The sequence below is a fragment of the Anabrus simplex genome, chromosome 1 (genome assembly GCF_040414725.1).
Source record: "Anabrus simplex isolate iqAnaSimp1 chromosome 1, ASM4041472v1, whole genome shotgun sequence".
Taxonomy (NCBI): Eukaryota; Metazoa; Arthropoda; class Insecta; order Orthoptera; family Tettigoniidae; genus Anabrus; species Anabrus simplex.
Genome location: NC_090265.1, coordinates 1255659561 through 1255686054, shown reverse-complemented (window position 1 = coordinate 1255686054; position 26494 = coordinate 1255659561). Strand labels below are relative to the sequence as shown.

Genomic DNA, 26494 nt, shown 5'->3' with positions numbered 1-26494 from the left:
GTTAATAAAATTTCATGAAATAGGAAATGTTAATAAGAAGTGAAGAAGGTGACATACATTGCTACCAGAAGAAAATCTTGAAGACATACATTGGACAACACCTGAAAAGATCTCTTACGTAATCTCTTAGCCATCTTTCTCAGCAAGCGGGAATTTCTTACGGTTCCGTGCAAGAACTTAAACCAGGTGATCCTGTGTGTAGGATTAGATTTAGTGAAAGGATTTTGAATAAAGTGCATGACAGAGAAATTGATCCCAATATGATTCTCTTGTCAGACAAACCATGGTTTCACTTACAAGGGTATGTAAATTCTAAAAAGAGCTGATATTGGAGTGCTGAAAAACCTGATCTGCCCCTTGAGAAACCTCTTCATAAGAAACTAGGGGTGAATGATTTTTAAAGTGCATTAGAATTTATCAGTCAGTCACTCTAGCTTGCTGTCATATTGTCCAGCCAGTGCAAAGTGATAGCTTGCCAGCCCCAGCCCCAGCCCCAGCCTCAGCCTCGCTTCACCTGCAGTTCTGCATTAAATGGATGACCCTGTAGTTAATATATATATAAAGAAAAGAGTTAGTATGTGTATGGATGTGTGGCAAACTAGTGAGAGTGAGTGACAAATATGCAGTTAAGATCTAGAATTTTACTATTTATATAAAATCTACTCTCTGCATAGTCCGCTACTTGCTCTATACGGCCAACATACAACATGAACTACAAAAATTTAAAAATGAAATTTACATGGGCAATCACAACTTGTTTCAGCTCACTGGTTAATCTGACAATTTGCACTTTAATTGGTTTGGCAGAGGGGAAAAGATATGTAACTCTTGAATTGTTGAGTTTCAACTGATCAAATGTAACTAAACTTTTTTAGATAACACTGTTACATCCCAAATTGTATTCTCGTTGCTATCTCTGATAAGTTGTAAAATGTGTAGTGGATAATGACTACAGTATGTCATATAATCTTTTTTAATCTATTAAAAAAAAGGTTGCTTGCATCACAAGATCTGTATCACAATAAATCAGACAAAACAATCTCCATAGCGCAACAGTATGGTCAGTACAATGAATCCTCTCAGCCGTTATTTTTGGCTTCTTAGACTGGGGCTGCTAGCTTACCATCAGTGGCCGGGAATCAAACCCAGGGCTTCCGGGTAGGAGGCAGGCATGCTACCCCTACACTGCGGGGCTGGTTGTGTCACAATAAAACTCTGGTTTATAGAGTATGTGTGACATGGATAAGCAGATATTATAGCTTGAGCCTAAAGTGAATGTTTGTCAGAAGTAGTAATATTTCTCCCCTTTCTTCTTCTTCTTCTTCTTCTTCTTCTTCTTCTTCTTCTTCACAAATGGGTCAGCTAGGATCCCATGGTATCAACTGTTTTTTAGCCTTCCTTCCTGCCTAGTATTTCTTAATTCTTAAGGACTATGCAAGTTTCCCATCCACCGACCATTGACTTCGTGTACGTTCCTGTTCTTCTTCCTCAAATCCCAGTGTTTGGACTGTAATTTTTATTTCATTCCAATCTAGTAGATTTGGTGATCCTAGTTCAGTAAGGTCTTTCTCCATTAGTTTATATCACTTTGGTCTAATAGCCTTGTTCTGCAGAAATTTGTAAATTTTATGGGAAAGTCTGATACAGTCCATTCTTTCAAAATGTCCTGTAAATTGGATTTGTCACAGCCACATCATATTTGTAATTTTTTGAAACACACTGATATATTTCACAATTATACAAGAACCTCATTTATCTGGAAAAACTAAAATTCAAATACAGTACATGTTATATGATATATTAATAAAAGTTGTACAATAATACCTTTTTTTCAATTGTACAAAAAAATATAAGAACTCTTTTCTTACATTTACGACACTATTTTATGCACTAAAATAATGTGTGTGCTTTTTCTGTTTTACATTTGTATAGCGTTTGCATGCAGCTCGATCATGAAGACGTTGTACTAACATCAGTTCTGCCAGTGTGGTTTCAGTCTGGGATTCTAAACAGGCCATCAGTTTGTCCAGCTGCATTGTTGCATCTCCATGAGTCATTGTTTCTTCTGATGGAGCACCAGTTTCATTTTCGAATTCACCATCACTTTTGTCATTACCTGCCGAGGAACAAGAGGCAATAATTTATTCATCTGTCATTATGCCGTAGCCTGAATTACAGTCATTTTTCAACCAGTAATTTACGTCCGAGCATCTGGGAATGCATGCAAATGTGTCAAGGAACTCAGAAGAGTCACGGTTTCCCATTTTCAATTCCAGGACAATGCCAGGACGGTACCTTTGATAGGCCGTGGCCGACTTACTTATAATTCCTGTCCCTAACTATCCTTGGCGGAAAAGACATTCAAGAAGAATCAACCCCGTAAATGAAATACTGTACAAGTAAAAATAAACTTTTATTATTTTTGATCTGGATAAACCAGAGATGTGGATTAATGAGGGCTGGATAAATGAGGTTCTTGTGTATTAGGTTTAGAGTAACAAATTCCATTTTTAACTTTTGGTCCTAAGATTTTTCTCATATTTTTTCATTTATTACTCTCAAAATGTTCTTTTAATCCTTTTTGTTGCAGACCGAGGGTTTCTGGTTTAATCACTGTTATGTAATGTTGAAGTTTACTGTTCCAGGAGGAGAAGCACTGTTTTTTTGTAAAGAGTTTTTGTTAGTTGGAAAGCAATTTCCATCTTCTGAATTCTTGATATTATGGATTTATTTTCATAACCATTCTCTGTAATCTATTTACCTAGGAATTTAAATTCCTTCACTCTGGAGACTGCCAACCGCTGTAGCTGTGTTGAAACACCGGATCCCGTGAGATCTCCTAAGTTAACCAACATTGGACGTGGTCAAGATTTGGATGGGTTGCCACGCGCTGTTAGTGGGGGGTAAGGGAATGGAGGAGTGGAAAGGAACTGGCCACCCTACCATATGTAAACTCCGGCTCAGGCACACACCTGCGGAGGTTCGGACCTGCCTTCGGGCAGAATACACCCTTACCTTACTCTGGAGATTCTATTAGCACCAGTGTTCATTTCTTACAGCACGTCTGTCATAAATTAAGATTTTTTTCATATGATATTTGAAGTCCAATTTTTGCTGCTTGTTCTTGTAGTTCAGCAAGTTGTCTTTGTGCATCCGGGATGTTTTTGGCAATTAGTTCTATCTCTCTCTATAGTCATCAGCCGTGAGGCTGGTTGGCAGCAGCTCTCCATTCTTCATGTTTTTCTGCTTTCCTTTTCAGTTCGTAGCAGGAGTCACATCTCATGTCATCTAATATTTGCGTCCTTTACTCTAATCTAGGTCGTCCTCTATAGTTTTTTCCCTCTATGAAACCCACTATTATTTTCTTCAATAACCCATCATGTCTAAGTATATGGCCTATTAGATGATTCTGCCATCTTTTTATTTGTGCCATAAAACATCTTCTTACTACTGCTCTTCCAAACACCTCTTCATTCATGACCATTTCTCTCCAACTAATTATCAGTAATCTGCTATAGCACCAAGCTTCAAATGCAAATAGTCTCTTTTTCCCTTTCACCCAATGTCCAAGTTTCACTTCCATACAAAGCAACACTTCATATATAGGTCTTCAACAGTTGTATCCTCACATTAAGACTTATGGTTTTTGTTGTAAACAGGTTCTTCTTCTTATTAAAAGCATTCTTAGCTTGAGCAATCCCATTTAATATCTCATGACAAGTTTTTCCTTCACTTGTGATTTTACTTCCTAAGTAGTAAATTCTTAGAGGCTTGCAGATTGAACACTGAAAGGCATAACAGTCTATAATGATAATGTATGTATGTATGTATGTATGTATGTATTATGACCTTCCAATGACGCGTAATTACATGTCAGGGAGTCATTGAAGGTCATAAGTATGATAGGTGCATATGGACGGCATGGATGTAAAATAAACTGTTGATGCACGGCGAATTTATATATTCGTAAGATATGAGCCGACACAACTCGCGAATTGATAGTAGATCTTATGGAAGAGAATCGATAGATCAAGCTCAGAACTCCGTGGTATACATCGGACCGCGTGATACAAGCGGGTATCAATAAATATTTGCAGTAACAGCTGAGAAGAAGAAAGGCCAGACATTACATCTAGTATAACAGACGTCAAGGAGGCCATGGATTGAGCCGGAATTATATACAGTCAATTATCTAACAGGCGTGTGGTGTGACGTATTTCAAGTGGAGAAGAATAAACAAGGGTAGCATGTGTTCCTTTGTGAATCTCTGTGATAACGTTTCCTCAATGTCAAAAAGGGTAAAATGACCTCAGACCCTGTTTATTATACAAGGGAAATAAGAAAATTAAAAAGAAAATGTAGAATAGTAAACAGGAAAATCAAAGAGGGTAGGGAGAGTAGAGAAACTAGAAAACAGCTAATGAGGGAACTGAATAGAGTGAAAAAGGAAGCAAAAGAGAATTATATGAATGGCATATTTCAAGAGGGTAATGACCACAAAGGGAAATGGAAAAAGCTGTATTCATATATCAGGAATCAAAAAGGAAAAGGAATCCAAATTCCTACAATGGTGGGAGAAGGGGGTGAACACTATTTAACAGATACTGAGAAGGCAAACCTATTTAGTAGGGAATTTAGAGATTCAGTAGATGATTGTCAAGAGTTGGAAACCGAAACAGAAGATAGAGAGGGAGAGAGACAGAGGGAAACAAGAAGCTTCTCATTCACAAACGAAGATATTTTCAGAGAAATCCAACTGCTTCAGCAAGGAAAAGCAGCAGGGAATGATCAAATTACTGGGGAGGTATTAAAGACAATGGGGTGGTACATAGTGCCTTATTTAAAATTTCTCTTTGACTATGTCATAAATAATAGTGTAATACCAAAGGAATGGAAGGAATCTATAATAATACCAATTTATAAAGGAAAGGGTGATAAAAGGAAACCAGAGAACTACAGACCAATCAGCCTGACCAGTATAGTTTGTAAAATTCTGGAGAGTTTAATATCGAAGTACATCAGAGGGATATGTGATGATAAAAATTGGTTCATGAAGAGCCAGTATGGATTTAGAAAGAAATTTTCTTGTGAGGCACAACTGGTGGGATTTCAGCAGGACATATCAGATCAGTTGGATTCAGGAGGTCAGTTAGATTGCATAGCCATAGATCTTTCCAAAGCCTTTGATAGAGTGGAACATGGAATATTATTAAATAAATTGGAGGGAATAGGATTGGACGTAAGGGTTACACGTTGGATAAAAGCATTTCTAAATTCAAGGGTTCAGAAAGTCAAAGTAGGAAATAATGTATCTCAGGAAGAGAAAGTTTGGAAGGGAATTGCACAGGGTAGTATAATCAGTCCGTTACTTTTCTTAATATACACAAATGATTTAGGGAACAATATAACATCAAAAATAAGATTGTATGCAGATGACATAATTGTTTATAGAGAAATAAACAACATTGAGGATTGTTCAGAATTACAAAGGGACCTTGAAAGTATCCAACAATGGGTTGAAGAAAATAATATGAAGGTTAATGGAGGCAAATCAACTGTTACAACTTTTACAAACAGGAGCTTTAAAACTGAATTTGAATATACTTTGGATGAGGTAGTTATCCCAAAAGATGGCAAGTGCAAATACTTAGGTGTGAGATTTGAAAGTAATTTGCACTGGAAGGGTCATATTGATGACATTGTTGGGAAAGCATACAGATCATTACATGTCATAATGAGGCTACTTAAAGGATGCAACAAAGAATTAAAAGAAAAAAGTTACTTGAGTATGGTTCGTCCATTATTGGAATATGCAAACAGTGTTTGGGATCCTCACCAAGAATACCTAATAAAAGAAATAGATAGTGTGCAGAGGAAAGCAGCAAGATTTGTAACAGGGGATTTCAGGAGAAAGAGTAGTGTATCAGAAATGTTAAAGGAACTTGGGTGGGAAACTTTAAGTAAGAGAAGGGAGAAAACTAGACTTACAGGATTATATAGAGCCTATACAGGAGAAGAAGCATGGGGAGATATCCGTGAGAGGCTTCAGTTGGAAAATAATTATATCGGCAGGACTGACCACAAATATAAAATTAGAAGGAATTTTAGCAGAAGCGATTGGGGTAAATTTTCATTCATTGGGAAGGGTGTGAAGGAGTGGAACAGTTTACCAGGGGTAGTGTTTGATCCTTTTCCAAAATCTGTACAGATATTCAAGAAGAGAATAAACAGCAACAGAGAAAATAAATGAAATGTTAGAGGGCATTTGACCAGTGCAGGTTATTGTATATAAAAAAATGTGTGTGAATAAATTAATTCCATCCCCTGGTCTAAGGAGTTTGGACAGCCAAAGTAGGGGACTGCCTGTAGGGGTGAAGTACAGTGGGGACTTCGAGGGCCCTGGGACCGCTACGGTAGCTGTGAAGGCCCTTCAGGAACTCTGAAAAGTGGTGGCAAAAGGGGCTCTGGTTAAGACGCAGCAGGTCGTTATGCTACTTAGGATCCAGAACGGGTAAAAAAAAAAAAAAAAAGTAAATAAATAAATGCAATGTAAATATTAATGTTATACCAGTTGTATAGTATCATTTGAAGTAATTCCACATACTGTATATCAGTTGACTATATTTGTAAGTAGGACAGGATATATTATAAGTAGAATTTTGTAAACAATATAAATTTATTAAGGATGAGCTGTGTGTTTAATAGAAAACATTGTTAGCGTAAATTGTATAATATTGTATTATAGGAAAAATTTTCTTCTCTTGTTAATTTAATATTTAGTGCTTGACAATAATGTATTTTAGTGTACCATTTGCCACCGAGGTAGACACCTCATTTGCAAATAAAGAGATTTTGATTTTTTTTTGATTTTGAAAACCATATGTAAAGAAGTCAGGATCGTAGTTATGTAGTTTATGGAAAGCAGCCTCGTTATTATTATTATTGAAATAATGAAGTTTGAATTTGTTTTAATGTCAATTCTTGAGTAGTACAAAAAGGATCGTGAAGCAAATAGAGAGCTCAGCTCTTGTATGCGAATTAAAGCTCTTAAAAATTTAAGAAGTTGAGGCCGAAATAACGTTAACAAACTAAGTATAGCATTGAGCGATACAAATTTACACAGGCCAGTATTAATCTATAACAGTGGATTAATAAATCTGTACGAATTCGCTCTAACTATTCTGTTCAAGTTTCAGGCTGAACTCAAGATGTTGCCTATATTTGTGAATAAGAAAGTCCATATACAAGAGATGTCCGAGTAAACCAGTAGGATCCTGGTGGATCCACACTTTGCCGAAATGGACGAGATGGCTGAAAAAATAACCTGACTACCAATACCTATGGAGAAGCGAAGAAGTCAGATGAGTAGTCGAACCTTGCCCTTCTTGTTTACTTGTAGATGCTTATAGTAGAAGTAGATCTTTTTTAAATGTCACACAGGTGATGTAAAGTGAAATAACTTGAATGCTCTAACGTGCTAACGGTGTTGGTAACGTCATGTAATGCTACTGCGTATATTAGAATATCGTTTTCCGTTGGTGAATACTAGGGTTAGGCGATCTTTCCTGCGTTGTTTTCCGTGTTAGTGGAACAGCTATAAGGCGTGTGTGATCTTGAATGCCACAGGTAAGTTTTGATGTGCTGATGTGTGAGATATTTGAAGTGGTGATCTTATAATAATGTATAATTCCGCGGAGTGTTGTGTTATGTTTAGTGGATCGATTCAGTGATGGTTGTATGAATAATAGTGAAGCTCTTCAAAGATATTTAGCTCATTTATGTAGGGAATGATGATTGTTCTCATTATGTGGCGGACATTGTGTGGCGTAAAATATGTAGGGTCATCTAAAGGTATAGTTGACGGTATAAGTAGAGAATGATTTATTGAGTGGTGAATTGCGGTAGTAATTTAATTCTTTGAGATGGCCAATGGTTAGGATAGTATTATTGAGAGGTATTTCCGCCGCGTATATTTGAGTTTATTAGATGAGCGTGTTTCGTAGCGTTGATTGAATGCTTTTCGAAGAGTTTGGTTAGGCATGCGAGCTGACTTGAGTTTAATTTGGTATCACATGGGTAGCGGAATGTATTTACGAATATACGAGTAGGATCTTCGACAAGCTACTCGAACGATAATTAGATTGCGAGATTAGTGTCACTTGTAATGTAGATCAACTTGTGGTATTGCTAGATGTAGTAAGTTAGCGCTGTAGAAGTATTTTCAGCAGGATGGAGTGGAGCCGGTGCAACGCAGATCGTCTAGCATTTGATAGTTTTCTTATTTATGTCGGTAGTTAGTACCTTATTTCAGGTGCAGCCACATGATGCCATTGGTTGGATGGAGACATGCAGTTAATTGATTATGGAACACTAATATTATTATGTATTTGATGGATTTTCGGTGTTTATCATGCGCTGTTAGAAAATTCAAGTTATTATTCAGTTAGTTAGGTAATTATAATGAGGTAATAAGAAAAGTAGAGCAGGGAGGACAGGTTCGTCTAGTAATACGTTAGAAATGAACAAACAAGATGAATGAATAGAGACTGAAATTGCTGATTTTCCATTATATTAATTTATATTTATTTAAATGAATCAGTGTTGCGTAGTGATGAGATTTTAACTTAATGACTGACAATTATTTTTCAAGATGGACTTGTTTCTTTTAATGCACAAAGATAATATTTTTTTACGTTGCATATTCAGTTGTTCAATTGTAGTCAGTTAATTTCATTTTATTAAAATTATTATACTTCCAATTTCTCATTGCAACTTTTCATTTATGCTTAATTTAAGTGAACTTATTATCTTGAAACTGATGTTAGATCATCATCAGTCTAATTATTGATAGGATGTGACCGCTTTCTTTCCGAAGGGCCATGCCCTGAGTGGAGGATCATGTAAACCACTGAATTCTAGTCGAGCGAATTATAAAATTTATTATCATCTCCGAATTAGGCGTCCCACGAACGGTCAGAGTATGTATGTATGTATGTATGTATGTATGTATGTATGTATGTATGTATGTATGTATGTATGTATGTAAATTCAGACACTTCCTGTAATGTTTCGTTTCCCAATTTCATCTCTGTATGTTTCATTTTTTTTCTACTGCATACTAAAATTTTTGTTTTATATTTATTTTCATGTTATATTCTTCTTCCAATATTGTATTCATCATATGAAGAATCATTTGTAAATCATCTTCACTCTCTGCAATTAATGCTATGTCATCTGAAAATCTTACCATGTCAATTTTATTCCCTTGAATAGTTACTCCAAATTCTAGTCCCTCTCTTACTCTGTCCACTGCTTTTTGTACATATAGATTGAAGAGATATGGACATAAGGAACATCCTTGTCCGACCCCTTTTTCAATGTGAGCTGTTTCTTCTTTAATACCACAGCGAGTTACTCAAACCAGGTATTACTTAACGTATAGCCGGTGTCCTTGTTGAACAACAGTCATATAAATATTACATACAATTGTTGCTTTCACGGCCCGTACTTATAGACATGATGCTGTATAGGCTTTTGGGCTTATGCCGTGTCAGGGACACCGTACAGGGACACTGGCTATCAATTAATACCTGGTTGCCAGCCATTAAGAATTTATGTAGGTAGTTCCCTTCCTGTCCCTTCACTATTGTTATTTTGTCTCGGTGTTTTCCAAATTCGTACGTTCCTCATCGCCAGAGGTTTCATTCCAGGCTTGTGCAATGTCATACACCTGTCAATGTCATATGTTAAGTACACATGGTATGTGAACCTCTTAGACTGATTCTGATGGTTCGGTCAGCTTCTGCTTCGAATGCTAGTGCTGTGCCACGTTCTGGGAGCCATCTGGTGGCGAATGAACGTATCATTTCCACTTCTATTATAACATCTAAATTTAAAGAGTCATTGTTTACGAAGCCTTTCTCGTGGACAGTCGAGATTTCTTCTGATGACGCAGAGAACAGTTCTCTGCGAAACGTAAAGAATCTCACCTTATTTTTTTTGACACGGCGTAAGTCCAAAAGCCTATACAGTATCATGTCTATTACATACTAATTTGTAAATATAATTGTTAAATTTATCTCCTGATTGTTTTAATAATTCTCCAGGTATTTGTCCAATCCCAGGAGCTTTGTTATTTTTAATGTCCTGTAGAGCCAACTCAAATTCTTCTTTCATAATAAGTGCTCCCAAGTTATCCTGTTCTACTTCATATTCTCTTTCCAATATGCAATTACTGCTATATCCTTTATCCAATTCTTCTATATGTTATTTCCATCTCTTTGCAATTAATTCATCATCATATATGATTTTTCCCATCTTTGTCCTCAATACTCATTATTTTGGGCTTTCTTATTTCAAAAACCTCCTAATATCTCTATACGCCATATCTATTTGTCCTGCTTCTATTCTTTTGTTTATATCTTTACAAATACCTAATACATATTTCTCTTTATTGCGTTTTACTTTCCTTATTATCTTATTTCTCATGACATTATATTTCTTCACATCTTCATTATTAAGAGTTTTTTATATTTCCTTCTCTCATCAATCATGTCTACAACCTCCTAATCGATCCATTCTTTTCTATTTCCTTTTTTCTTTCTCCCTATAACTGATTCTGTTGATTCTAGAATTCTATTCTTAATTTTATTCCAATTCCCTTCTACACCTAATTGTTCTTCATCATCTTAAAGTTCAATTAATTTGTTTTGTTTTCATAAAGAATTTTGGTAGACTCTTCTCCTAAGTCTAGAAGTATCGCATTGTTTCTTTCCATCGTCTTGCAATTTTTAAAATTTTAGTTTGCATTGAATAATAATTACATTATGTTCACTGTTGATATCATTTCCAGGGTAACTTTTACTATCCTTTACTTCATTCTTAAATCTTTTGCTAATATGTAATGTATCTGAGCTGTTTCGTATGTCACCTGGTGCTTTCCATGTGTATCTCCTTCTAGGGTGGTGCTAAAATATTGTGTTTCTTACCATTAATTTACGTTTACCACTTCTCTCATTTCTATTCCCTAGTCCAAATTTACCAATAACATTTCCTTCAACTCCTTCACCAACAGTTGCATTCCAATCTCCAAGTAAAATTAAATTTTCTTCTCCTTTGATATTACTTATTAATTAATTTAGATTTTCATAACAATGTTCTAATACATCATCCTTTTCATCAGTTGTAAGCATATAAACTTTAACTATCACTATGTCCCTTGGTTTGATTTCAATTCTTAGTACAATTAGTCTCTTGTTATATTGCATATATTTCTTTACTCTGTCTCCCAAACATCCTGGTCTATTAGTTGCCATACCAGAATGGATGATCTGATAATTTTTGCTCCAAAAGTCTCCTGGTTGCACCCATTTCATTTCTGCTATACCTCATACATCTAAACTCAATCTTTCCATCCCCATTATCAAGTTCTTTAACTTTCCAGTTTGAAGTAATATCTTAACATTCCAAGTACCAATTCATCTTTTATTACTATAATTCCTGAAAGTGGCTTAATTAGTTGACCTCCTCCAGAGATCTGATTGGGGGAATATTTTATCTTTGGAAAATTTAACAGAAGAAGCATTCATCATTTTGAACTGCTGATTCTTGGGATATCCATATGGATCTTTAATGGGGTGATTTCCAGTTTCCTTCCCCATCCTATGCCATTGACTAAGTAGTAGTTCATTCACTTTTAGGAAAAATTTCTTATCCTATTGGGCAAAAGAGTGCCCATCCTTCTACCTGTTCATCCACCCTCCAAAGAGGCTGTTGGTTCTTGACAAAAGGGGTTTCCTTATACCGGGAGATTATCGGTTTCATAACTGACTTTTGTCCTGAAGTTAGTGCGAAAGCCTCTTTATCCAATTAATCCCGGATACAGGGCTGTCAACCGCACCATATCATTTTATGGTACCTTTGCCTTTTCTGAAGTCTTCACATTCCTAGCAAGCTCTTGTATCTATTGTGAACTGTTAATCTTTCCCATCATGTGTTGTTACCACTACGTAATCTTTCCTTATTCTGGTAGATGGCATCTCACGCATTAGCATAGTTCAAAGCACAATTGAACTGACACTAAGAAGACGACGAAGACCCAGTGCGGTGGATTTGCTCAAAACTAGCAAAGACTGCCAGGAACTGGACCCGGACCTCTTACAGATAACATACATATAAGAGATGCAAAGAAATAAAAATATAACACGAATAGGGGCAAGAACATAAATTTATTATAAAGAGAAGATCAAAAAAGGTTGCATAGGCGAAACAAAGGGGCCAAAATCAAATAGATTATATTAATCACACCTGGCCCGTAATCAAAATACACCAGATTCACAGTTTATCACACCTTCACACTCTAGATGCCAAGCCCTTGTACCTAACTTTTTATCACGTCTTTTATCAAGGTAAGCGAGTGTGGTGTGATAAACTGTGAATCTCGTGTATTTTGATTATGGGCCAGGTATGATTAATATAATCTATTTGATTTTGGATACTTTGTTTCTCCTATGCGACCTTTTTTTGATTTTCTCTTTATAATAAATTTATGTTCTTGCCCCTATTCCTGTTATATTTTTATTTCTTTGCGTCTCTTATATGTATGTTATCTGTAAGAGGCCCGGGTCCAGTTCCTGGCAGTCTTTGCTAGTTTTGACCAAATCCACCGCACTGGGTCTTCGTCATGTTCTTAGTGTCAGTTCAGCTGCCACCTCCATCATTCACACTGTTCCCAAGTCCATCCTTCTCCACTATGAATGCCACTGAGGTCTTCACCATAACCCTGGCAAGGGACCCTTACGATGTACTGTACTATCACCTGGCCAGGTGAATCAAGGTCTTTTAACGAGGTGTTACTCCTCCCCCTCTTCCTTTCTCAACCGGGCTTAATAACTTATAATTGAAATATTCTTATCGCTGCGCTATTGTGCAGAAAAGAATATAAAATGAACATGCGATCTTCTAACATACTGCTGTGTCGACTAGATTTTCTCAACAAGGCAACGGAATACTAAAATATTTAACAAGCAACGAACACGTAACAAGAGACATACCGGTATATATATAAAAGTTAACCTCACTAAACCTTTCAACTATCAAAAATCTACACCACACGAAAAATAATTAAAAACCATACACATTTCTAGTCCTCTCGGATAAAGGATGTACTCCACAAGCAACAATTGTAAAAATATATAAGTTTAACATAATAAAAATGTTCCTTTATCATTATCTCCACGTTTTATACCTTCCGCCAGGTTTGGGTGCATATAGATCATGCATCCTATGCAACACCATGCGAAAAGTGCAGGTTTCCCTTTTTAAAGATGGCTATCTTAGTTATGTCAAAAGTAGTAAACAATGCATACTCTGTGACCTAGGCAATATCATGGAGAGAGTATGGAGTTCCCGTCTTCTTCGTGATTTCTATGAGAGCGATGGCAAATTGAAATAGGATGTCCGGCACTTAGGGCAAGATTGTAAGCAAATAAATCAAGTATTATTCTTATATTATCTATGGACAATTACAGTCCAAACAAGATGGCTCCCACTTAGTGCCAGACCATCAGCAAAGGCTAGACAGTCAATTTTAAAGCCTATAACTTTTTGGTCCTAAATGATGAGATGGTAAAAATATATGCTTTTCTCCATTCTCTCAGCACTTTTTCAACAGCACAGTTGAAAAGTATGTTAGACTCCTGTGTTTATTTGAAATTCGTGATTAAATTCACCTATAAACTTTATCTTAGATCTTGTTTTGGTGACCTAGAGGTGGCAAGGAGTTAAATCTGATTTTGACCACAAAACTTAATCAATGAGTACAACACTGTAAATATGGTGATAACATCCTATTCACCTGTTTCCTTGTGTAATAAAATTGCTTATGGACAATGAAATTTGCAGAGTATTATGTACTACATAGACCTGTTAATGTTTTAAACAGTGTTTTAAATATCATAACAATGCATCCTTATGATAAGAAAATCACACCAATTAGATATAATTTTTACAATACAGGAAAGAAATTCACAAAAATGGTACAGTATCAAAATATCAATGAAGATCTATCAGGATGTAGCTGCACTATAGGCAAGATAAAAAGAGAATTAGCATCCATGGGATAAACTGAATGGGTCTTACAAAAATTATTATACAAAGTGAAAGGGCTGGAAAAAAAAAGGAGGTAACAATAGAAATGATTACAGCTCAAAACAAACTGGTTTGTCCTGAGCAAAATTAAAACAAAAACAGTGCTAGGGAGAAGTGTAAGCCATACTAAATTTTAAAAGAAAAAGAGAAATCATAAAAGTATGGTATCCCTCACATATGGCTATGATTTTAGAAAGAATTCAATACAAACTAGCAGCAGAGATGAAACACTGGAGAACAACAGTGTTGCTTTATATACGATGAGAAAGCAAGTACATGAATACAGTAGAACCCCTTTTTAATGAATCTCCGGGAGATTTGATATTTCTTCCTTAAAAAGGGGTTTTCCTTAAAGAAAGGGGTTTAAAGAAAATAGGCTATATATCACAAGAATAATAATACATTTATGTCTAACTGATGCAATGTCAAGAAATAATACATGAATGTGTTAGAAATACTAAAAGTCACATTAACACAAGAATGACAGAAAATATCTACAAAACAGCAGACATAACAAATTCCTTAGTGGACCATTGGGAGCACAACCTGCAGCAAAGAAAAGAGAAACAGGTATTACAACTTGAAATTTTAACTTGAAGGAACACAGGCCTAACATGATTTTAAAGAGATTTGTGAAAAATATACAATGAGAAGTGTGAGAATAAGCATATTAACTTTCACTTTCTGAAATAGTCCAGTACAGTAGTTTGCTTCCTCTTGCCCAGATGTCTCACAGAAAGAAATTTTCTCTCGATATGGTTGAGGCTGTTGATGAGGTCTTCATCAACATTGAAGGAGGAGAAGCAGCAGCAGACAATTCCAGTCCCTCCGCTGCTGCCCCAAACGTTGGTTCTGCCGGATCTTCTTCTTCTTCCACTTCAGTACTTTGTCCTTTTGCATCTTCACAAAGGTCTCCAACATCCATCTGTTGTGCTGAGATTAGGATATCATTATCACAAATAACAAATTCTTTGAATGTTGTGGTACTCGAGTCCTTTGATACAACCCCTCCCAATCTCCCCCAATGTCATCAGTAGCATCATCTTCATTAAAAAGGTCTGAAATGGCACCAAAACTGCAAGGCCAAAGCAGTTTTAAAACAAACTGGTTTTAGCTGCTTGGGCCAGCCATATCTCTTGTTCGACTTGAAAGCATCAGAAGATTCCTCCACTTCACTGATCTTAGGTAATTTCAGTAAATTATGCTGTTTGTGTATTTATGCACTAATAAAAAACTGAACAATTTTGTAAAATTCATTGAACCGCTTGTCATTTACGCCCGATTAACTAACAGCCTGCTCCTCCCGCAGCACAGGGTAGCCAGGTAGCAAAAGTCGTCCCACACTGGCAGGTTAAAGAAGATGTGTTGTTGATACTACATCGGCAGACCAATCGTGGTTTAGTAGGGTGATGAGTGGAGAAAGACAGTTGTTGATATAGCAATTTATCGTAGATGAGTCATACCATATTGATACTGCTTCACATCGATTGAAAATTATTGTGTATTCGAATAATAATACCAATAATAATAATAATAATAATAATAATAATAATAATAATAATAATAATAATACCGGGAGGTACACCTCAACGCCACGCATTCAAAATTAGCGCCTAAATGAACTCCTCTATCGAACTAATGTAGAAACTACTACAACTGGAAATTGGAACTTTAATCAGAAGATGTCACCACCGAAATATTATGTAATTTTCTTATTGTACAGTTTCCTAAACTGAGTGAATTTCTCCTTGTTTTGTTTGCCATTCATCAAGAAGTTTGGACATCCTCCCATAGATGACACTATAAAAAATTTATGATCATGCCCTCTGGTGCAAAGTGAAAGAACCTATAATTTAAAGTTGTTTTGTATTTCCAGGTTTTTGTAACCGATTGATGTTCATTTATTTTTTGGTTGGCAATATTTCCTTTTTCTTTCTGCCAGTTTTGAATCTAGCCAATCACTAATTTCTGTAATTAATTTTCTACCTATCACAAGCTTCTTGTTCGATTTTGAGTGTTACTTTTGCATTTAACCAATAAAATTAAGAGGGTGTGTCCTGATTAATCTTGAATGATCTCGAACCTTCCCTGAGGGTATATAAACTGCGGCTTTTCACGTTTCTTGGCCAATTGATCGTCGTCTATCTGAGTGTGTGTGTTAAGCAGGAGGCGGGCGGCCTCTTTCGTCAGCAACCAGAACATCTATAAGGTAATGGCCACATAACTTTATTTTTTCTTGCTACCTCCGCAGTTTAACCTGAGGGAAAGGTCCGACTCTTTAGTTATGTAACAAGCTTTTCTAAAATGTAACTTTCTTCTGGGTAATCTAAAACCTTCATAAAATCTTTAACTGTAAACCGGGGATAGAGAATGAAGTACCCTCTCGAGCTCCCCTTCATCTTGGTTTGGGGTGACTACGTTTTTCTCTAACTGTTTTTCCTACTGTAATGTGTTAATATAAATTCTATACGAGTTACCTCAGTAGTTTGGGAATAGCCCCTGTTTCATCAGCCTAGAGCCCTTTAGGTTTTTTTAAGTGTTCATTATCTTGGAGCGCAGTATCATTTTGTGTTTCGGGCCATTTACTTAACCTGTTCGTTTCCGTATAGGCCCTATAGGTTGGGTACGAGATACCCCTGTTTCAAATTGTAAGTTGGGCCATGGAAAGCCAGAGAGTGCAAGATTTTTGAGGTTGCCTCGAGGAGGCTGAAAGAAACGGAGAGCCTGTTAGCTCTTGTTCAAGTTTTATAATTGTAAAGAGTGCCTCTAAAAGGCTAGAAATTGTATTTTGGGGAGCAAGTGCTCCATGAATTAGGGGATTTCTGCCCTTAACTAAATAATTATTCTTTCATTTGTAAAATTGTAAAACTAGGGGCTTAAAGCCCAAAGTGTTAAGGTTCTGAATCTTGGATTTTTCCTAATCTGGTTTCTAGATTAGCATTGTACCTGATTGTTATTTTTCCCTTGTGGAAATTTGTTAAGTTTTTTTTTTTTTTTTTTTTTTTTTTTTAATGAAAGAAATATAACCTTTGTTAAAGTTTTAATTCAATTCTTGACTTTGTAGTTAAGACCCATTCAAGCCCGCACCTTCTTTCACCTCTGCGTTCCACAGATACCCCGGAATAATAATAATGATAATAATAATAATAATAATAATAATAATAATAATAATAATAATAATAATAATAATAATAATAATATTTGCTTAACGTCCCACTACTTATGGTTTTCAGAGATGCCGAGGTGCTGGAATTTAGTCCCGCAGGAGTTCTTTTACGTGCCAGTAAATCTAACGACACGAGGCTGACGTATTCAAGCACCTTCAAATACCACCAGACTGAGCCAGGATCAAACCTGCCATGTTGGGGTCAGAAGGCCAGCACCTCAACCATCTGTCACTCAGCCTGGCAGTACTATATGTAAAAGCATTGAATGTAAATATATAGATAAGTGTAGTTTTTAATTTGTTTTTAACTACATCGCTGCATTCAACTTCAATGTGCGATGCAGGTGATGGAAATGCAGAATGCGGTTTATGAATTTCCGGAACCTAGGGGAAATGTACAGAATCACTGTTACATATCTTCACCTCAAATGGAGTTTTGCTTGGAAAGACTTAGAAATACTGTAAAATTGATCAACTTCATTGTTCTTCCCTTGCAACTAAGATGAGACATAAGATTGGTCAAAAAATGCTAGATCAGCTGCATTTGACACTTTCTGAACCAACAAATTCATCATAATCTGAAGAGCTCTTTGAAGTTTTAAATTTTAATGTTATATTTCTTCAATACCAATACACATTCATTACATATTAAACACAAAGCACCATCTCCATGTTCTTTAAAGAAATATTTACCATGCCATGAATCATTCAATTTTCAACGCAATCTATTAACTCTTCTGCATTTTGTATGCGACATAATTCTCTTGGACAAACATGATAACACAGATTTACACTCTTAACTAAAAACACTTAAACAAGAAAGGAAACAACACGAGGGAGAACTGTGATTCTAAGGAATTTATCTATGTCTGTTACCTTTATCCTTCAGCAATATATTTTTCACCAACATGGAATTGCTGTCAATTGTAGCCAAGGTGACTGAACACAAGATAACACAATATCTCAGCATGCTGTTGGTTCATTAGCTAGCCTGGCCCATGTAGTCATAAATGCAAGAAAGTGAGAGCCAGAAAGAAAGTTCTTAAACTGTGTAGCATGTTGCAACACTTAACTTTGGATCCTGCAGCATTTTTGCAGATAAAAGTAATACAAAGAATACCATCTGCAGGCCTAATGGAATATCGTAGAGGGACATATCTGGGTCTGCAGACTATAGTTTGGGTAGCCCAGGTTTAGAATGAAGATGGGAAATGTGCTGCCCTACCAAAACTTCATGGTCCTTACAGTTACACAATAATATGTTGATTAAAATTATTTCAACAACAATTTAATATGTAGAGATAAGAAGATGATGTGAAGACCTCAGTACTGTAAACGTATAATACTAAAAATATAATATTTTGAAATGAAATAGAAAGCAGAATGAAAAACAAGGCTTAATTTTTGACAAATCAAAAATCAGAGAAAAGAGATAAAATAACAAATGAACACAGAGTAAAATATAAATATCTAGGCAACAAGATAATTATAATAAGAGGAAGATTATTAGTTTAAGACAGGCAGCAAGAATCTGAGTATAAAGAGTTACAATAAAATAATGATACTCAAAGGGAAACAAGAAGACAACTTTCTGTTAAATCTTAGCTGGAGCTGGTTCAAGAAGATGATGATAACAATGACTTAGTAGAATGAAAATAATTAATGTAACAGAAATCATCATCATCATCATCATCATCAGCTGTTACTCGTCTCCCAGCATAATATTTTCCTGCATTAAAAAAATGCTTCATACTCTATGTACTTTATGTGAAAACTTCTGATGACTAAACAAATCAATTCCTGTACAGAACATGCATCCACATAGACTGAACACAATAGATGGTGGAGGGCATGATTGGGTTTGGCAAAGCTTGCATGCTTGCCATTGGGACTCTTCAGATCTGTAATGTTCTTTTTCAAACAGTTCAACAGCAACTGGGACGGACCACTGCCAAAACAAGCAATCCTCAGCAAGTGTTTCTAAGGTCACTGGGTTTATATTAGTATTCACTGTTTGCTTAAGCTGGTCTTGATAGCTTTTCAAAGGGCACCTTGGGTTCTTGGGTTCTTGTGCCAGAGCAAAGTTCACCATAGAGGATTTGACAACCTTGAGAATACTACCTCTCAGAGAAAGGGGACCAAAAAATGAGTCACCGACTTCCCTCAGGGGCCACTGATACCTTGCCTAAGTCCCTGTTTGTTTCTTGTTTCTTGCTAACAACAGTAGCAGTTGTGTTTGGTAGATACTTTCTTGCCTTCTGCTCATTGCATGAAATTCAAAGCCACCTTAAGTACCTTATTCTAGCTCCACACATGTTGTTTTGAGACCTTGGTTTTAATGGTGTACCACTTGGAGGTACTAGTATTAGAGTTTCTTTCTAATTGTGTTGTGTTGTGTTGTGTTGTGTTGTGTTGTGTTGTGTTGTGTTGTGTTGTGTTGTGTTGTGTTAAATATCAACTTTAAGTGATTTTTCTACATATTGATGGTTACTCTACAATCTTCTCTTCTTTAGGAAAATATTCAAAAATTCTGCCAACAAATCAACAGCAACTAACATGTTCCAACATTACTAAAATGATTTTGAATTCAGTTTAACACAGTTACCAGTATTTATCAGTTCTATAAACATCCACAGAATGAATTTCCATGCATACAAAGTTGCAGGCAAAAGGTAGTTCTCCATAAAAAAATATCTTGAACTAATCCTTGATATATATAACATGAACAATGCTGCTCCTCTGAAGTTATAGGCTAATTAGAGAAAAGTGGTTGTATTTTCAATTATGTCCCAGACTATTATCTGTTCTTGTGCACTCTGAACACGTGTAATAAACAGATGTCTGAATAGGGGCTCTGAAAGCATTGTTTACATATCATAAAAGGAATTACATTTTTTCAGGAAATACTGAAAGTTCATAATTAAAATAAATAAATAAATAAATAAATAAATAAATAAATAAATAAATAAATAAATAAATAAATAAATAAATAAATAAATAAATAAATAAATAAATAAATAAATAAATAAATAAATAAATAAATAAATAAATAAATAAATAAATAAATAAATAAATAAATAAAATAAAATAAATAAATAAATAAATAAATAAATAAATAAACAAATTAATTAATTTAAAAACCCTCTCAAAATAATGTCTGAGAGGTAGGTCAATATTTACAATGAGTTAATACACAATACTAACGATAAATTCTGAAGTTCTTCTCTATTTTGTTTGAACTGCATCTTGAGAGCCTCGTGGTGCTGAGCCTTGATTTGGTGGATCTCTCGAACAGAATCAAGCCACTGCTCTTTAAAGAAAGCCTTAGATCTCAGTGCGACCTCATACTTTTCCTCGAGTGACTTCTGTTAAAAAGGGGGGAGGAAAAAAGAGAACAAGATCATTAATACATACCATACTGTAATAGAAATAACTCTGATTAAATTTCACCCCCCATCTCCCTCTCAGAAAGTACATAATTATAAGTAAGAGTAACATATCGACCTCTCCAACTAACATCGTATCTGCATAAAGTAAATTGTTGAGGAGAGTAGTTTAAAGGTTTCGAAAATTTCCAACAAATCAGAGAGTTTTTCAATATTAACGATTATGGGCTCTAGGGAATGCACTTACTACCTAGTTTATTTTGCCCCAAGAAGGGGCATTAAATAACCCATTTACATGCAGTTACGATATTACTGAACTGGAATTATCCAATAAATAACATCGTATGTTAAGTTACGATGTTCTTCCTTAGAACTGTGTAAACAACTGACTGCATAAATCGAGTTACGTTGTTATTGTGTGGACATTTTAATCCAATAATGACCATCAACTCTAAGTTATGTCTTTTTTAAGTTTAATTTCATTTTTACTCCTCAAAGTGAGCTAAAAGGAAGAATTAACTGAAAACACTCTTGAGAATGTTGCCTGTGAACAACACATCGTTAAAGACCATGGAGTTTGACAAGTCTTTCAGCATAAATTACCAGTTTACCGGTTAGGCGATATTGAGAGATAAGAAGGGTATTTTAAAAAATTATTATCAGTAGTTAGTATTTTTACCTGCCAGGCTGAGTGATGCTGGCCTTCTGACCCCAACTTTACAGGTTCAATCCTGGCTCAATCCAGCAGTATTTAAAGGTGCTCATATAAGTCAGTTTCATGTCGGTTGACTTACTGGCACATAAAAGAACTCCTGCAGGACAAAATTCTGGCACCTCGGCATCTCCGAAAACCATCAAAAGTAGTTAGTGGGGCATTAAAACAATATCATTATTATTCTTATTCTTTTTTCAATTTCGTCCATCTAAGGACCACGGAAAATAACCCTGTGCATTCATCTTAATCCTTCTTTACCTGACTTCCAATTGTTCTTCATCCTTTCACTTTGCTGTTTCCTCCTCTCTAGTGTCCAGATGGTGTTATTACCTTTCCTCTTTCCCTTCTCCAGGAAACCCATGAAATTTTGTATCAATCTTCTGAAAGATGTTCTGTCTTGTATTACATCATCTGTTATTCCAATCTCTGTCATATCATTTTTTTACACCTTGGATCCACTGGTTGCTATTCGTGCTCTTGTAAATATGATTAAACACTCATTTTGTCAATCTACTGTTATCCATCCTCATTATGTGACCAAAAGATTTACTTCTCCTCTTTCTGATTGTGTCTAACATTTCATTTTCTTCATCCTTTTATAGATTTTTATTCCTCCTATGTCTAAACTCTCCTTCCTTTGTTTTCAATGGTCCCCAAATTTTCCTCAATATTTTCCTTTCTTTTTTCTCTATCTCTTTTATTTCACCCATTTTCATAGAGAAGATGCATTCTGTGACATACAGACTCTCTGGTTTGGTTACTGTGTTGTAATGTTTGATTTTAGTTTTCCTTGAGATATTCTTCTTATTGTAGGTATCTTTAGTGAGTTGGTATGCTAGTTCTAGTTTTCTTGCTCTTGATCTGTTATGAGTTCACCTGAATTACTCAAAACACTGTTCATTTCCTTTTTCCCTCCCTTCCTAAGATTCTTTATTACTGTCCAGAAAGGTTTCCCTGCTGCTTGACCTAGCCTTTCCCGGTTATTACCAAATTCTTCCCACGACTTCTTTTTGGATTCAACAACTATTTGTTTCGCTCTGTTTCTTTCATCTACGTACAAATCCCTGTCTGCCTCGGCCCTTGTTTGGAGCCATTTCTGATAAGCCTTCTTTTTACGTTTACAGGCTGCTCTCACTTCATCATTCCACCAAGATGTTCGCCTTTTCCCATCTTTACACACACTTGTTCCTAGGCATTCCCTTGCTGTTTCTACTACAGCATCCCTGTATGCCACTCATTCACTTTCTATATCCTGAACCTGCTTACTGTCTACTGTTTGAAACTTCTCACTAATCATATCCATGTACTTCTGTCTAATTTCCTCGTCCTGGAGATTTTCTACCCTTATTCGTTTGCAGACAGATTTCACTTTCTCTACCCTAGGCCTAGAGATACTTAGTTCACTACAGATCAGATAATGGTCTGTATCATCGAAAAATCCCCGAAAAAATCGTACATTCCTAAAAGATTTCCTGAATTCAAAGTCTGTTAAGATATAGTCTATTATGGATCTGGTACCCCTAGCCTCCCATGTGTAGCGGTGAATAGCCTTATGCTTGAAGAATGTATTCGTAACAGCTAAACCCATACTAGCACAGAAGTCCAGCAAACGCTTCCCATTCCCATTAGCTTCCATATCTTCCCCACATTTATCAATCACCCTTTCGTATCCTTCAGTTCTATTCCCAACTCTCGCATTGAAATCGCCCATTAGCACTATTCTATCCTTGCTGTTGACCCTGACCACGATGTCACTCAATGCTTCATAAAACTTGTCAACTTCATCCTCATCTGTACCCTCACATGGTGAATACACGGACACAATTCTTGTCTTAATTCCTCCCACTGACAAATCTACCCACATCATTCGCTCACTTACGTGCCTAACGGAAACTATGTTGCGTGCAATGGTATTCCTAATAAAGAGCCCTACCCCAGACTCTGCCCTTCCCTTTCTAACACCTGTCAAGTACACTTTATAATCTCCTATCTCTTCCTCCTTATCTCCCCTTACCCGAATATCACTTACTCCTAGCACATCCAGATGCATCCTCTTTGCTGACTCAGCAAGTTCTACCTTCTTTCTTCCATAAGCCCCATTAATATTGATAGCTCCCCATCGAATTCCATTTCGTTCGCCAAGTTGTTTCCAAGGAGTCCCTCGCCTGTCAAATGGGAGTGGGACTCCATTACTCCAATAGGTCCGAGGCTTGCTTAAAGTGTTCTGAGCTCGGTAAATTCATGAAGCAGGATGCTGCCCTACTTGCACATAGTCCAAGTGAGGATCTCTCCTCTAACAGGTTATGGACCACCGGTGAATTGTGTAGTCCTAGCCGCCTGAGCACAAGGAGGGCCACGACTCAGAATATGTCCGAGATGCCCACTCCCATTCCATAGCAACTGGTATCCCGACTCTCAGGACCACTTACTAGGCCACTCAGCCGTTGCCCATGGTTCACGAACTAGGACGTAACTACAGTAACCCACAAACATGAACCATAAACCAAAGACCAGGGAAAACTTGTCCGAGCTGAAGATACGCGCAAAGGGTCTATTATGGACCGGCACATTCGATTGCGGCATCTAAACATAGCCTAACAGATCTACGTGAGCCAGTGAAGAATAAAATGATAGAGGGAATCAAAGTCATCGACACTGAAGAGGATTTTGAATGTGAGATCTGTCTCTAAGGAAAGATGACACGTGCCTCTTTTCCGAAGAAGTCCTATATTAGAATGGAACCAGGGGAATTGTTTCATTCCAATATTTGCGGCCCTATAAGGGTTTCCTTGAATGGAAACGCGTGTTACTTCGTCACATTCGTCGACGATGCGACTGGATGGTGCGAAGTAAAGTTTCTTCGCCAGAAAAATGAAGTCGTTAATGAGTTTCAGCGTCCGAAAACACAGAAAAACGCGAAGATAAATATTTGCAGTCTGATAATGGTACGGAATACGTGAATTCCCAATTAGACGCAGTGTTGAAAAGCTGCGGGATCCTACGACGCCTGACGATTCCGCGTAACCTGGAACAAAATGGAGTAGCGGAAAGGAAAAACTGTACACTCATCGATATGGCCAGATGTTTATTAATGCAGTCCAGACTTCCTCCTTACTTCTGGGCGAATTAAATTAGGAACAGATGTCCTACGAGTAAACTGGGTGGACGAACTCCTTACGAAGCCTGGACTTGAAAGGTTCCAAATGTTAGTAAATTCGAAAGATTTGGATGTGAAACCTACTGCCTAAATCTATCGCCGAACATAGGAAAATTCGACCCTCGAGGAAGAAAGGGGATATTCCTCAGATATGCGGAGCAGTCCAAAGGATTCAACATTTGGATACCACAGGAACGAAAAGTAGAAATCTCATGTGATGTCAAGTTTTTTAAAGGAGACAGAAAAGAGCAAAAAAACGATCTTGATATTTTTCCAAGTCAGTGCCCAAATGTAGAGCACTTTTGATGAAGGTAATCCCAGGATAGAGCCAGAGCAGGTTGATCCTTTCATCAATTTAAACATAACTCCTAGAGACACAGAACATACAGAAAGCACCAAAGATCCGGATAGTTCTGAAGAAGAATGTCTTGATTTTGAAAATAAACCAGAACCAGAAATACGACAATCTCGACATGCTCTAGGAAGACCAAAAATGATCCGTTCTGGAACATGAGGCAGACCTCGAAAGCTTTACCAGGAACACGGTGGAGGACAAATTGATTTGGTATGTCTGGCTGAGGTTCCAATTCAGATGGCATTTTCAGGTCCAGAGAAAAATGAGTGGATGCTGGTGATGGTAGATTAATTTGTCTCTATTCGAAGGAACAAGACCTGGGATCTTGTAGACCACCCAGAAAATAGGATGACAATTGGAAGTCATGTAGTCATTAGGAATAAGTACGGAGCAAATGGTGAGATCACAAAAAGGAAGGCAAGAGTCATGGCCAGGGGTTTTTCCCAGAGGCCAGGTACTGTGCAGAGATGAGAAGAATGCAAGAATGAGCAATGTGGCCTGCAAGCACGAACTTCCTGTTCTGCCCCGACAGATCGGTTCTTATCTGCTCTTATCTGCAACACGAAAACATTGACTCACACTTTGCAGTTTGCTGGATTACAACTGACAAGAGAAAAGAGCTGCCAGTAGAAGATTATATAAATTCGCCTGGGTAGTAGAGGAGTTGCTATGGTAACCATTGCGCCACTGGCTCTGCTGGTGAAAACCCCTTCGCCCCGTGCCTCACCGGGCATGTGCATTCTTCTGATCTCCCAACAATATAGATTATACTGAAACATTCGCACCAGTAGCATGACTCAGCTCAATACGAATGGCTATTGCGCTCGCTGCTCATCACGGAATGTATGTTCGACAATTCGATGTAGCAACTGCATACTTAAATGGAATTGTTGAAGAGGAATCTTTATGGAAGTACCAAACTATACCAGAGAAATACTTAAATTCATCATAGAGGAAGGTAATGCAACATCCAAGATCATAGCTGAAGCCAAGAGGTTGCTGAAGATGTTGAGCAAGGATCGTGTGTGCCATATTAAAAAAGCTCTATATGGCTTGAAGCAGGCTGGTCACTGTTGGCACCAACGCTTGAATGAGCAACTACTAAAGCTTGGTGTCAAACCAACGACCGGCGATTCGAGCGTCTATGTGAAGGGTTCTGATGCCGATGCTCTCCTAATCATAGTTTATGTTGATGACATTTTAGTTTTGTCACGGAACTCGAGAGAAATTGACGAGGTCCACAAATTTCTACAAACGTCATTTGAGGTCAAAGACCTGGGAGACATTAAGTACTGTCTCGGGATTGAGTTTTCTCGGGATGAATCCGGTATCACCTTGAAATAGAAAGGTTATGTTATGAACATCTTAGATCGCTTTCGAATGTCTGATTGCAAGCCCGTGGCCACACCAATTGAAGCTGGAATTAAGCTGTCGAGATCAAATACTTGGTCCAAGGATGATGGCGAGTGGCCCCCCTAAAGAGAGCTCATAGGTGCTCTTATGTATCTATCAACCGCAACACGTCCAGACATATCTGATGCAGCGAGTGTCTTAAGCCAATATAATG

At 36.8% G+C, this 26494-nt stretch overlaps 1 protein-coding gene across 1 annotated transcript in view; it reads right to left on the bottom strand.

Moving 5' to 3' along the window:
- LOC136858625 (centrosomal protein of 120 kDa) overlaps positions 1-26494 on the bottom strand; it is a 453009-nt gene that overhangs the window by 33352 nt on the left and 393163 nt on the right. The window contains exon 13 of the mRNA XM_068228779.1: positions 20519-20679. Within this exon, the coding sequence (XP_068084880.1) occupies positions 20519-20679 (161 nt within the window). The remainder of the gene's footprint in view (positions 1-20518; positions 20680-26494) is intronic.